Genomic DNA, 13,902 nt, shown 5'->3' with positions numbered 1-13,902 from the left:
CTGGTAGCTGTTGTTTACTACTTCCAAGATGCTCCTCTCCTTTTTTTAAAATTAACAACATTTATGTGTTATGCTTTAAAAAAAACAGTTTATTTATTTTTAGTTTTCAACATTCACTTCCGTAAGATTTTGAGTTTTAAATTTTGTCCCTTTTCCTCCCCCCCGCCCCAAGACAGTGTGCAGTCTGATGTAGGCTCTACTTATACATTTATATTAAGCATATTTTCCCATTAGTCATGATGTAAAGATATGTTATATTTTTTTAAAAATTTTCATTTATTTTTAGTTTTCAACATTCACTTTTTTATAAGATTTTGAGTTCCAAAATTTATCCCCCTCCCCAAGACAGCCTGTAATCTGATTTAGGCTATACATATATGATCATGTTAAACATATTTCCACATTCGTCATGTTGTGAAAGAAGAATCAGAACAAAAGGGAAAGACCATGACAACAATAACAACAACAACAAAGAGAGAATAGTCTGCTTCCATCTGCATTCAGACTCCATAGTTCTTTGTTTGGATGTGGATGGCATTTTCCATCATGAGTCTTTTGGAGTTGTCTTAGATCATTGCATTACTGAGAAGAGCCAAGTCTATCAAAGTTGGTCATCACACAATGTTGCTGTTACTGTGTACAGTGTTCTCCTAGTCCTGCTCACTTCACTCAGCACCAGTTCATGCAAATCTTTTCAGGTTTTTCTGAAGTCTGGCTGCTCACCGTTTCTTATAGCACAATAGTATTCCATTACATTCACATACCACAACTTGCTCAGCCATTCCCCAACTGATGGGCATCCTCTCAATTTCCAATTCTTTGCCGCCACAAAAAAGAGCTGCTATAAATATTTTTGTACACATGGGTCCTTTTCCCACTTTTATGATCTCTTTGGGATACAGCGCCAGAACTGGTATTGATGCTCCCTTTCTTTCCTCAGTGTATTCAGTGCCTGACTTACAGTCTTTCTCTCCTATCCAATTCCTGCCATCATACTGGAGGACTTCACCATACATATTAATACTTCCTCAGACACCCTAACTATACAGTTCTTCAATTAACTGATTTCCCATGACCTAGTCTTCCATCTAACCTCAGCTACACACAGAGATGGTTTTACTTTTGTTCTTTCTATCACCCACAATGCTCTACTTCCATGTTCGTGAACTCTGAAATTCCCTTATCTGATCACAATCAGTTGTCATTTCTACCTCTTCCCCTACCTTGCAGCCCCAAACCCCTTTCTTAGTCCTCTCTGTCACATTTAGTTTCTTCTCAGTTCTTTCCCAGACTATAGCCCCTGCACTGGCTGTGTTCTCTTCCCTTCCCCAATATGACCTTTTGGAGAACCAGTTCAGCTCTACACTGTCTTCTTCCTTCCAGTCCTTTGCCTCTTTATTTTGTTGAAGATCTTGCCCTGCCAAGCCTTAGCCTTGGAATACTCCTACCATCTGCTGCCTTCATTCCTACTTACGTGCTGCCAAATGAAGCTGCAGAAGAAAATCACAAAACTGTGCTGTCTGGATCCCCTCCAAATTTATGTTACATAATTTCAACTGGACCCTCACTGTGACAAGGCAGTCCTTTTGTGTCTCTCTAATTGATTCTCCATCCCATTTATCACAGTAGTTTTTCTAAACCCTTTCATCCTTCCTCAAACCTCTCATAGCTTTTCCTCCTCCCCACCCTCAAAGCTGAGAACATTGCCTGATGTTTTACTGGAAAAAATGGAGAACATTTGCTAAAAGATCCTTCTTCTCCCCTCATTTTCATCTCACATCAGTCAGGTGTCTTCTGCCACTGTCTCCTCCTTCACTCGTATCTCATGTGAAGTTGTGGCCCTTGCCCAGGTAGACCTCTCTATATACATAAGTGATCCCTTTCTATCTTGTCTTCTCCAGCAGATTGCGCCCTCTATTAGCTCTACTTTCTTACTTGTCTTCAATCTCTCTCTGTCTGCTGGCTCTTCTCAACTGCCTACAAATATGCTCATCTCTCCTCACACACTGCCCCCCCCATCCTCACTTCATCCATCCATCCCTACTAATGTTCTGTATCAGTGGCTAAGCTTGAGAAGGCCCCTACAGTAGATGCTTTCACTTCCTTCTCTTTCACTCTCTTAACTCTGTGCAGTCTGAATTGTGATCTTACCATTCAACTAGAACTCTTTCTGTAGTTAACAGTGATTTCTTAATTGACTGATCTAATGACCTTTTCTCAATTGTCTTTCTTGATCTGTCCACAGCTTTTGATATTATTGATCATCTTCTTCTCCTTGAAGTTTTCATCTCTTTAGGTTTCATTGGCAGGACTCTTTTCATGGTTTTCCTCCTACCTATGTGACTGCTTTTTCTCAGTCTCTTTTGCTGACTCTTCATCGTGGTTATACCTCATAACTGTGGGTGTTTTCCAGGGCTTTGGATTCCAGATTGTGGAGCTTTTATAAAAGAACACTAAATGTTTTTTAACATAGTCTTTCTTTGTGATTGATTCCACAGGGAACTCAGATTGCGGAACTATGTACCTGAGGATGAGGAGCTAAAGAAGAGGAAGGTGCCTCAGGCCAAACCAGCCTCAGGTAGGGGCTTGGAAGTAAGGGATGAATGGAATTGATAGGGAAAAAGAAAGAGTAGGGGAAAGGACAGCAACTTCACAATAATGCTGCAGTCTGTTCGGGGAAAGTTAATAGCCACAGACATGAAACTGTACCTTTCCCATGCTCTTCTGTATTCCCATTGTTAACATACTGGCTGGCACCTAGTAGGTGCATAATGAATGTTTATTGACTCTCTAGCTTGAGGGATTTGATTTATTTGGGATTGTGAGTAGGAAAAGGGGATCAAAATAGTCCCATGACCTACTTAAATTATTTAGCCAGTGCTAGATGGGAACAAGTTTCAGCAAGTCCCCTCCTATTTCTTTCACTGTATCAATAACGCTTTTTAAAAATGCACATTGCAAGTCATTTAATAGTAAAAATAGAGCTTACAGCCTAATAAGGAGACAATATACAAACAACTGTGTACAACTAAGATATGTACAGGATAAATAGGAGGGAGATAATTACAGAGGGGAAGGTGTTAAAATTTTTTTTTTTTGGTGAGGCAGTTGCCTACAGTCACATAGCTAGTATCAAGTGTCTGAGGCCGGATCTGAACTCAGGTCCTCCTGACTCTAGGTCCAGTGTGCTATTCACTGTACTGCCTAGCTGCCCGCCGCACCCCCCCCCCCGCCCCTGGCACAAAGATTTTTTTTTTTTTGCCAAGGCACAAAGATTAAGGAAGACTGGGCAAAGTTTCTTGCAGAAAGTGGGGACTTTGGCCAAGACTTAAAGGAAGCCAGGGGTGGAGATGAGAGAGAGAGAGAGAGTTCCAGGCAGTGGGGGACAGTGAACACAGAGAGTCAGGAGATGGGAGTGTCATGCCCTCTGTTTTCTCAGCTTTGCTGTGCCACTAGCCACAGGGTTTCCAGTGCCACTGCAGCCCTCTTTGGTCAGCGTGTTCCTTCAGGCGTTAATCCTAAGCAGTGAGCTTTGCAAACCTTAAAGAGCTATAGGTGATGATGAATGTGGTGATGACATTGACAGCAACAGCAGTGGGAAGATACATGATAGGCATAGATAAATTGTAAAGAAGTGTCATGAAAGATGTCATCTATGAGCTCTATGACCATAAAAAGAGGGAGCTGGTCATTTAGCAAGGATGGTAATAATTGAATCATCCATATGGTGTAGGTTAGCCATGTAATGTTTAAAGACATTTTGAGAAGAGTGGTCCCCCAACCCATTGGGTAGACCCTTTTTATCCAGGATATATGAAAAGACATAGACAAAATTTAATACTAGAGGAAGGGGTCTAGTTGGGTTTCAATTTGTATTATTGTAGGGAGTGTCCACGTTAATAAGGTCACAGATCCATTGAAGTACCTGATGGTTACATGAAACGTCAGTTTTAGGATCTTAAAATTTAGAATTTGAATGAACTTTCTGCATATTGGTTCTAAAGCTGGAATGTACCTTAAAAGTCATCTAATGCAATCCCTTCATTAAATTTTTTTAAAAAAATTCTGAATGTAAACACCGAAAAAAGGGGAGCATTTCAATATGCAGATCAGAACACAAAAAGAATTGTATATGAACTCTGAATCTATTTCATAGCACTTTCTTTTTTAAAAGTATGTTTTGTGTAACAATTAAAAGTATTTCAATGGCCTTACTGTTTTGTTTTTTTTTGCATCAGTATTGCTATTCTCTCCCCAAATCTCCTATTTAAAGAAAAAGAAAAAAGATCCCCTTGTGACAAGCATAGTCATGGAAAACAGATCCTTGTCCAAAAATGTATGTCTCCCTGTACACCTTCTGCAGCTTTCCCACCCTCTCTCTGCCCATGAGCTACCGACTAATGTTTTGTCTAGTTCTGGTATGGAAAATGTCACTTAGTGAAGTTTCTCTTAGTGGATTTCTTGATCATCATTCGGTCTGCTGTGGGGCAGGCTTCTTGCCCAGCTTCCTCAAATGTACATGAGGAAACTAAGGCTCGCAGAGGTTGGGTGACTTGCCCAAAGTTGCATAGCAAGAAGTCAAACTGAGATTCCAGTGAGCAAATGTTTAGAACCAATGGTATTTCCATTAACCATGCTTTCCCTGTCTAGTTTGAACCCTTGCCTTTACCACTCCCTCTTCCTGCTTCCCTTGTTTTGCAGATATTTGGGATGAGAGGTTACAAGACTTTGCTAAGGTCTTATAGGTAGTAGCAGAGCTGGGATTTGAATCCCTCTGACTTTAAATCCAGTGTTTTATTTAGTCATCTGTGTGTTTCCCGGGGTTTAACCAGTCCTAGCTCGCATCTTGGAGCTGCTTTTCAGGTGAATGTGCTCTGGAAAGCTTTAGAAACCAGTGCAGTCCAAGCTTAGGAGGAAGAAGAAGCTCTTGTCAGCTCTTTGTGTGCGATACTGACGCCCAGGACAGGACAGTGAAACAAAATCCCCCAGTTGAGACAGATAACTGCCTTGGCACAGAATGCAGAGAAAATGATGTCCCCTGCCATGGCACATCTGAAGCTAAAAATACAGTGGGAAGGCATGTTAATTGTGTGTGTCTGCTGACCACTGAGGCAATTTCTTCCAGGGGCCTCTTCCTGTGTTGCCTGGCTCTGCCTTCCTGCTTGAGTCATTGCCTTTACCTTGTGTTGTTTTCTTGCTCCTTCTAGTGGAAGAGAAAGTAAAAGACCAGCTGGAAGCAGCAAAGCCTGAGCCCATTATTGAGGAAGTGGTATGTCTATTAAATGATGTTTCTCTTCTTCCCCTCCTTTATCCCCCAGCCCATCACAACAAGCCTTTATCAAGGTTCCCATTTGAGCACCAAATAATTGTGTTAAACTGATATAAATCCTGCTTTCTAGGAACTTAGCATCTAGCACAGGTAATAGTCACTATTCATCTACTTTTGTGAGCAAACATGGGTGGTAAATTATTTACAAAATATATGCAGTGGAACATTATAATGATTATAATGATGAGAAAGTAGTTGGAGGATGTCCCTTTTTGGACACAAGAGAGTCCACAGGGAAACCATTTAGATTTCCTTCCCTTGAGTAGTGTGCCTCTGTGTTCTCTTTCTGTGGGCTCTGGTTCTATTGACATTATGTTTCTTTTTCCCTAGGATTTGGCCAACCTTGCCCCCAGAAAGCCAGATTGGTAAGTGTTGCTTCCCATAGACATTTTCTTCTTGAAGTAAAGAGCCCCCCTTACTGTTTTCCTGTAGTAATTACAAATGTTCCTATGGTACTTTACATTTGCAAAGTGCTTCTCATACATAGTCCTATGAGATAGGAGGAATTTTACAGATGAAGAAACAAAGGTTTAACAAGGTGAAATTGGCCCATATTCATATCAGTTATTGAGGATAAGAGCCAGGATTTGAACCCAGGCCTCCTCTTTCCAATTCTAGCATTTTTTCCACTGTACCAGCCCAGCTATTTATGTCCTTTCCATGCTAGTTTTCATTTTGATGATTTGACTTGACAGTACCTTTTCCAAAAGTATGGTTGAAGTTGACTTACATTTTTCTCCATGAGTTCAGTGTAGCTAAAACTCTGGGTACCCTGGCATAAAAGGCCGCTCTGTGAAGCACTCTCAGAAACTCAGTAATAGCAGCCAAAAGCTCCTCTAGTCACTCCCAGCCACACTTCTGTTGCTCCCCCGCCCAGCAGCTGCCTGGGAGTTGAATTGCAATAATAGTGGAAGAGAAAATAATTTCAATTTCTTTTATATCCTGAACAGACAGGTCTTCTTTTCATGACTGCTTTAGCCAATTCTCAGGGTGAGAATGTCGGCCAGAATAGATTCAGACAGTGCCTTTCTGGTCTGCCTCCTGTCTCCCCACCCATTTTGGAATGGAATAGAGTGGACCCTTTTCTTATGATGGAAGACTTTGTACGGCTCTTGACATCAGACAGCTCAAGCATACCTTAAACATTATCTTAACACAAAGTGGAAGGAGAAAGATCTTAAGGCCAGCTGCCACCCACCAGAGGCTATGATAACCAGATTCTGAAGAAGGTCCTTGAAAGCTAGGATATCTTCTTCAAAGAGGCCTGGCTAGAGAGATGTTCAGTATGAAGGATGACAAGAAGGGCCAGGCCTACTAAGCCCCTGATCCATTTGTTAATTGAGTCCAGAAGGGGAGAAACAGAGGACCTGGGGTTAGTCTGCCTGTGGTCTGACCTTGTAAGAGAAATTCCTAAAAGTTTATTTTCAGAAATGGGGGAGTTTTTATTTTTTAACCCTTTTTTGTTTATAAGGTAATTGGGGGGGGGAGATAGCTCAAAGCAATTTTCCATGTTATCTCACTTGTTCTCATTACCTTCCTACAAAGTGTGGAAGAACAGGATTTATTCTTCCTACCTTATAGATAATGGGATCTCAGATATAGACAAGTGAAATCATACCTGACTTTAAGCTCAACTCTTTGCCCTGTGTATTCTGCTGCTACCTGGAGTTTGAAGCCATAGCTCAGACATGAACATAATTAGCTATTGTTTATCTCTCCTTAGTTGTTTGTAGGCCAGGGAATAGCTTCCTGCTTCCAGCAAATCCGTCTTTGAAGGGGAGGACTGAGTTAGGTTAGGACAGCAGGTAATGGGATGAATTACAAAATGCCCTAGTCTATTTTTTGTGTATATGTGCATGTGACTTAGTCATGTGTTTTTGACTTTGAAGTGAAAACGATTGCTGCAGTTCCTAATCTGTCTTTTGTGTTTTAAAAGAGGTTCCTGGAGGTCTTGTGCTCCACCTAGTGACAGTTGCGTGGGCTTGATTTGCCCCTAGCACCACTCTGCCCTCGTTACCTGGTGGCCTGAGCATCTTGTTCCAAAAACCGCTAGACTATTAATGGCTTCTTGAAAGGACAATGACCTAGGCTACTTTCTTCTACTGTTTCATTAATGAGTTTACCCTAAAGGAGCCCAGGTCAGAAGAATATTCTTGATTACTGGATAGCCAACTCCAACTAATAGCAATGGAGGGAGTGCTGAGCTTGGGGTTAGAAGACGTGAGTTTGACTCTTGTCTCTGCTACTTACCAGCTTTATGTCCTTGAGCAAATTACTTTTGCCCTCTCCATAAAACAAGAGGGTTGGATTGTATGATTTCAGGGGCCATTCCAGTTCTCTCTGTTGGTCACAGATCATTGAACTTTATAGATAGACCATAAAATTTATTGTTGGGAGACACTCCTAGATGAGATCCAGACTCAAGAGCATTTGACCTAGCTGCCCACCCAGGAAGAAACAATCCGGAGAATACCTCATGTTCAGACTACAAGAGACAGTTGAAGGGCTCATAGAATTGGTCCATCACTAGCAGCAACAATAGCTGATCACATATAAAGCACGTTCAAGTGGGGGAGGCCTTGACATCCATTATCTCTTTTGAGCTTCTTCACAATCCTGTGGAGTAGATATTACAGGTATTATCATCCCCATTTTGCTTGTAAGGAAACTGAGGCCCAGAGGGCTCACATTGATAGTAAGTAGCAAAGGTTGGATTTGAACCCAGGCCTCTGACTGCAGATCTAGTATGTTTTTTTCTATGTTGCACAACCTTTCCTTTGTTTGCATGCATATGTCTGAATTGCAGGATGAGATTTCACATATACTTTATCTTATGGTTAGAAAATGGTACTGTTCCTTGAAGAGTAAACATTGATTAAATTCTCTTTGCATGTCTGTGCCCTTTTCTGTTTATTTAATTGATAGAGGAAGCACAGGGTTTCCAATTTGGGAGGAGCTGGCCAGATCCAGATCCCTATCCTTAAGGAGTTTTTGGTCTGATCTGGGTGAAGCATATAAGAAAAATATTTAAACTGGATGACAGACATGCACAAATGCAGTAAGGAATATAGCAGTTTCCATCAGTGCTAAGGGCTTGCTGGAGTAATTAGAGATGGGTAGGATTAGTCTAAGAAGACTTCATGGAGGCACTGAGTTTGCAACAGACTTTTGAAGATAAATGCAGGTAATAGACACAGAAAGCTCTGTGTCTGTTAATAAACACAGGTGATAAATTATTCGCAGTGCATGTGGTGGGGCAATTAAATATAGTGAGAATTGAATGCAAAGGTGATAATTAATAGACTGCATCTTTTTCTGCTTAGCTGGCATCTGTGTCACAGGTAGAAGTCTGTTGTCCCAAGTGGTTATGAGAAGTGCTCTGGGGCACTTGTCATCTTGGTTCCTCCAGAGAAAGGGCTGCCCAGGGGAGGGCCCAGAGCCATCTCACTTGAGTGCAACATGAGGTGTTGACTTTGTGGCACATCCTTTTCTTGTAGTGGGCAGAAGTTATGTGCCCAACAGCTTGTTGGACCATGTTGTCTTTTCCCACACCCCAAAAAGGGTGAAGCAGTCTTCTCCACACTGGTGTTCTTGTTTCATCCTCTCTTCTCAAAGGCCTCTTTTCTAGTCAAGGGCTATGCTTTGTTTTCTTGTGGGTAGTTTTCATTGCTTTCTAGCTGGGAGAAAATTACTTTGCCAGTCTAACCCTCTGCCCCTGGCCTTTGCCTCTTTGAATCCTTCCTGACAATCATTTAGAAACCTGGTCAAATATCATCTATTCCATGAAGTCTTCTTATTCATACCCCAGCTGAAAATAACCTTTAGCCCTGAACTCTTAGAGTACCATTTTTTTTCCTGTTATTCTTATATACTTAGCATATTCCATTTTGTTTTAGCCTAGTGTACATGGTTGACTATTGACCTACTGAAGGATTGAATGAAACCGTAACATTCCTTTAAGGCTGTTTTGGTTTGACTCAGACTGAAAGGTTCCATAGATCACCTGCCCAGCTTTTCGTACTATTGTATGTGGGAACAACCCCATCATGAGGCAGCTGTTGGTACAGCAGATAGAGTACTGGGCCTGAAATTCCAATCTGGCCACAGACCTTTATTAGTTGTGTAACCCTGGGCAAATCATTTAATTTCTCTCTGTCTCACTTTCTCCAACTGTAAAATGGGGGTAATAATAACACCTACTTCCCAGGATTGTTATGAGGATTAAATGAGATGATAATTGCAAAGGGCATAGTACAGTTCCTGGGTGCATAGTAAGTACTTAAAACCTTATTCCCCCTCTTCACTGTAATTAGTGAGGATGACCCTGTTTGTGATGAAACAACTTTTTTATTACACTGTGTTGATTCATTCCACAAGCCAAAGAATATGCAGAGTATACACTAGTATTGCCAAAGACACTTGACTTTGGAAAAAGGCTCTTGGAGCAGCACTGCTTAGAGATAACCCTTTATTATTTTATTTTAATGTTAATTAGTTTTAGATCCTTTTTTGAGAAGAGATTCTGGGGGGCAGCTAGGTGGCACAGTGGATAGAGCACCGGCCTTGAAGTCAGGAGGACCTGAGTTCAAATCCAGCCTCAGACCAAACACTTGACACTTACTAGCTGTGTGACCCTGGGCAAGTCACTTAACCCCAATTGCCTAAAAGCAAAAAAAAAAAAAAAGATTCGGGTTAGAAGAGAGGGAATGTCTTAAGACTAATAATCATGTTATATGTCCCTTTACATTTACAGAGCACTTAACTCTCAACGGTCTATGAGGTAAAAGTGGAGTGGGTACTACCCTGTGGAACTGTTAAGATACATTTCTTGAAGACCTTAGTTTATCAATCATTCTCTTTTCCTCTCTCCTGCCTCTGCCTATCTTTTTTTTTCCACTCCTCTTTCATCAGATCTTTTTTTGCACAATAAACATGCTCCAATGATCCCTGTCTTAGACAAATATTTGTCTTCCAGAAAGCTTTCCCCAGTCAATTGTCTCTACTTATTTACTCAACTTTTACTAGGTCTGTGATTTTGATGAGGGTACTCCCTCCGTTGGTTTAGATTGCAGTCCTTTTATGCCAGCTCATCCTATGCTGCTTCTCGAACATCCATGTCTGTCCTTCCATGAGTCCTCCAAGGGTTCCATCAGTGTGTACAGGCCTTTCTCTGCGTCTTTGGATAGTAGCTCCCAGGGCTTTTCCCTGGTTAACCATTATTCTCCATCATGGCTCCTTTCCTTGTCAGACATTTCTTTGATCATATATTTAATGTTGCTTCTCCTGTGATTCTTTATTGGCAATAGGCTTCTGACTACTCATGTCTACTGGAAATGTATCCACTGCCCTTTGAGGGACCTTCAGCTTTTAATTCTTTGGACACTCCATGTTCCCTAGCCATTATAGCAAACCTGTGAGAAAGTTGGTGTTATGAGGGTAGACCTTTGTTTCAAGGAGGTAATGGTCATTTAAAGCATTGTGAAATTTCCCAAGCCTATTCTAACCTAAAGTGCTTTGGAAAATGTTAGCTGTTATTCTCCTCTCTTCATTTATGGGCCTACTTCATTGTCCATCTGCAGGATCTGTTCAAGAGACATATTTTGAGAAGTAGCATGGCATGGCAGCTGGAATTCTAGACATGGAGTCAAGAATACCTACTTTTAAATCCTACCTTTAGCACTATTTTTTCCTACCTTTGTATGTTTATGCTGTCTCCTCTGCTTGGAAATGCCCCTTCCCAGTCTTGGTCTTTTGAAATAATCTCCATCTTTTGTGGTTTGGTTCAATTTTAAAATAAGTTTAAATAGTCTCCCTCCTCACATCTGTCATAGAATTTTAGCATGTACTTTTCCTATATGTTATATTCTGAGTTGTAATATAGTCAGTTTTATAAGATCATCTCCTCTGCTAGATTACAAATATAAGTTTGAGGCCCTGGGCGTTATTCTCATTTATGTCCTTTTTACAAAGTAGAAGTTTAATAGATACTAAATTTCAGTGAGTTAAGCTACTTTATAATTTTACCTTTGATCTGACTGGAAGACACTCAGCCACTGTTGTAGATGCAAACCATCTCTCCTCCAGCTTCTGTAAGCATCTACTTTCAGAATTCACAGACCTTAAATCTCTTTTGAGGAAGATATATTGCTGTGTGAAAGTAATCAGTTCCCATTCTTTTTTCTCATTTCCAGGGACTTAAAGAGAGATGTGGCTAAGAAACTGGAAAAGCTAGAGAAGAGGACGCAGAGAGCCATTGCCGAGCTAATCCGTAAGCTTATTGACCTCTGGCTTAGGTCGCAGCCAGTGGAGTGTCACAAGCAAGTTAAAGAAGCACTAGCTTTCCACTGGTTCCAAGACAAATTCTAAAGGGTGTTGTTTTGGTCCCTTAAGGTCTACACTGTGATGGTGCCCTCTTCCTAAGTTTGAGCAGCCATTTTAGAGCTGGCATTGATTAAGATCATAGCTTTAGAGCTGAGGAACCTTAGAGGTCATTTTTTTCTAGACCTCATATTTTGAAGTCCATAAAGGTTAAGCCACTTGTCCTAAGTAGCATGGCTAAATGGCCAGGATCAAACCCAGAGTTCTTTGATCCCGTTTGAGCAGTTTTCCCACTGAATTAGTTTCTCACGACCCTGGTGGTGTGGCATATGACCTTTAAGCCTGAAATAGAGTATGCCCTGTGCCCTCCTACTTTCAGAGCCCATCCCTTTGAATATATTTGGCTTTGAACAAAACTTTTAGACTGCCTCAGCCCAGAACGGACTCATTATGAGTCTGTTTAAGCCAAAATGTCATTTAGTAGGCCATCCTTGAGGATCCTGTTTTATAGCCCTTCTAAACTGTCTTTTTCCTTGTAGGAGAAAGACTTAGAGGCCAAGAAGATGACCTGGAATCTGCAAAGCCAGAGGAGAGTGACTCAGATTAAAACAGCTTCTCCTCAGCCCTTGGCCACACAAGACAGCAGTGTGGACTGCTCCATCTAGGCCTGGGACAAAGGCCCACCCTCCATCTTGGTCCCCAGAGTGACCTCCACTATGGTATTCCTTTTAATGCCCATCTCAGTGGATCTTAGAGCACATTTTAGAGGTGTGACTTGAGTATGTCTGGTCTATGATTACTGCAATCTAAACTAAAAAAAAAAAGCCTTAACACGATACATCAGTGAGAGCTTCTCTGCTGTTATCACCATGTTAACATTTTCTACCAATTTGCATATAGCATATTCCATTTTTGTTTCACTTTTTAAAAACATCTCAGTTGATTATTTTTAACATTCTTTTTAAATTTTGAGTTCCAGATTCTGTCCCTCTCACCCCCTTCCATACCCACTGAGAAGGCAAGCAGTGATATCAATTATACATGTGAAATCGTACAAAACATTTCCATATAAGCATTTTTTTTAAAGTGAGAAAGATAAAGAAAGTAAGAAAATTACACTTCAGTTAGCATTCAGAGTTCCATGGTGGCATATTCCAGATAGATAACTTCAGTCTTTACTGACAACAACAAGCTTCTGTGATAAAATATCAGTCAAGTTAATCAAATGCTGGCCAGTTGGCAATCTGATTCTGGACAGGTAGGGGGCGATGGTAAGGCTGGAAGCAACATTGCTGTGTATATATGTATATATGTATATATTTATATATTTTGGACTTTTTTTATTTTTTAGAAATAAAGACAGACCCAAGTGTGTAAATGAGACTGAAATGCTTGTCATGATCCAGAAAAAGAGGGAATATGTGACCCCGTTATTCTGCCAATACTACTATTCCCTTGTGACTCCATTTAATCGTGAATGGAAAAGGGTTAGAATAATCTTGATATGAGCTATCATTTTGTTCAAACCAGGGGAATCATAATTGTTGAAAAAACTAGGCCAGTGAGGAGGGGAGTACAGTTCAGATGGGGGCAGACACTTCTGAATTTGTAAGGCCTACTGGTACCCTTACTTTATACCTTCCAACTCTTAGGACCCACTCTGGGAGCAGAGGCAGGAGAATAAGCTGTCTCTCTTCCAGCCCAAAGGAAAAGTCCCAATGGAAACTCCAGAGAGCACCATTCCCAGGGCATATGAGACCCATAGAAGTGTTCTTGTGGAGCAGGGAGAACTGCTCTGTGTTAAGCAGTTCCAGGCAGGTCTGAAGGGTCCAGAGTGGGAGAGGACAAACAGTGGAAAAACAACTGACCTTAAAATAAATTGGATGGGAAGTCATGGCTTCTGGCCCTGAAGCTAGTGAGCCCTTGCTCTGCATCTCCCCCAAATCTGGCTCAGGTAACTCCATTAGGCAACAGCCGAGGAACAATAAATATTAGTCATTGTAAGTGGTTGAATTGAACCGGAGCAGCCAGCATCACCTCAGGGACTGATTTAGTGCTTCCCAGCTCACCATCTACCAGGACCTACCCAGCAAGTGAATCTTCTCATCTCTTCTGCCTCCATAAAAATGACCCACATCCTTCTCTTCCTTAGGAAGCAATAAATCAATATTCTCGCTACTAGAAGTGTGATAAGTTTTCTGCCCTAGAGTTCATGTCCTTGTGCCTCTGCCTCTGTTTGCCAGGAAGTGTTGTCT

General features: G+C 41.2%; 1 protein-coding gene across 1 annotated transcript in view; it reads left to right on the top strand.

Moving 5' to 3' along the window:
• CCDC12 (coiled-coil domain containing 12) overlaps nt 1-13,025 on the top strand; it is a 72,510-nt gene extending 59,485 nt beyond the window's left edge. Inside the window, exons 3-7 of the mRNA XM_020999088.2 lie at nt 2,499-2,578; nt 5,208-5,269; nt 5,660-5,694; nt 11,521-11,597; nt 12,187-13,025. Of these exons, the coding sequence (XP_020854747.1) occupies nt 2,499-2,578; nt 5,208-5,269; nt 5,660-5,694; nt 11,521-11,597; nt 12,187-12,254 (322 nt within the window). The 3' untranslated portion in view covers nt 12,255-13,025. The remainder of the gene's footprint in view (nt 1-2,498; nt 2,579-5,207; nt 5,270-5,659; nt 5,695-11,520; nt 11,598-12,186) is intronic.
• Nucleotides 13,026-13,902: the final 877 nt, after the last annotated feature.

Source organism: Phascolarctos cinereus, unplaced genomic scaffold (genome assembly GCF_003287225.1).
Source record: "Phascolarctos cinereus isolate Bilbo 61053 unplaced genomic scaffold, phaCin_HiC Scaffold_4;HRSCAF=312, whole genome shotgun sequence".
In the NCBI taxonomy this organism is placed as follows: domain Eukaryota; kingdom Metazoa; phylum Chordata; class Mammalia; order Diprotodontia; family Phascolarctidae; genus Phascolarctos; species Phascolarctos cinereus.
This window is presented reverse-complemented; position numbering and strand designations above follow the sequence as displayed.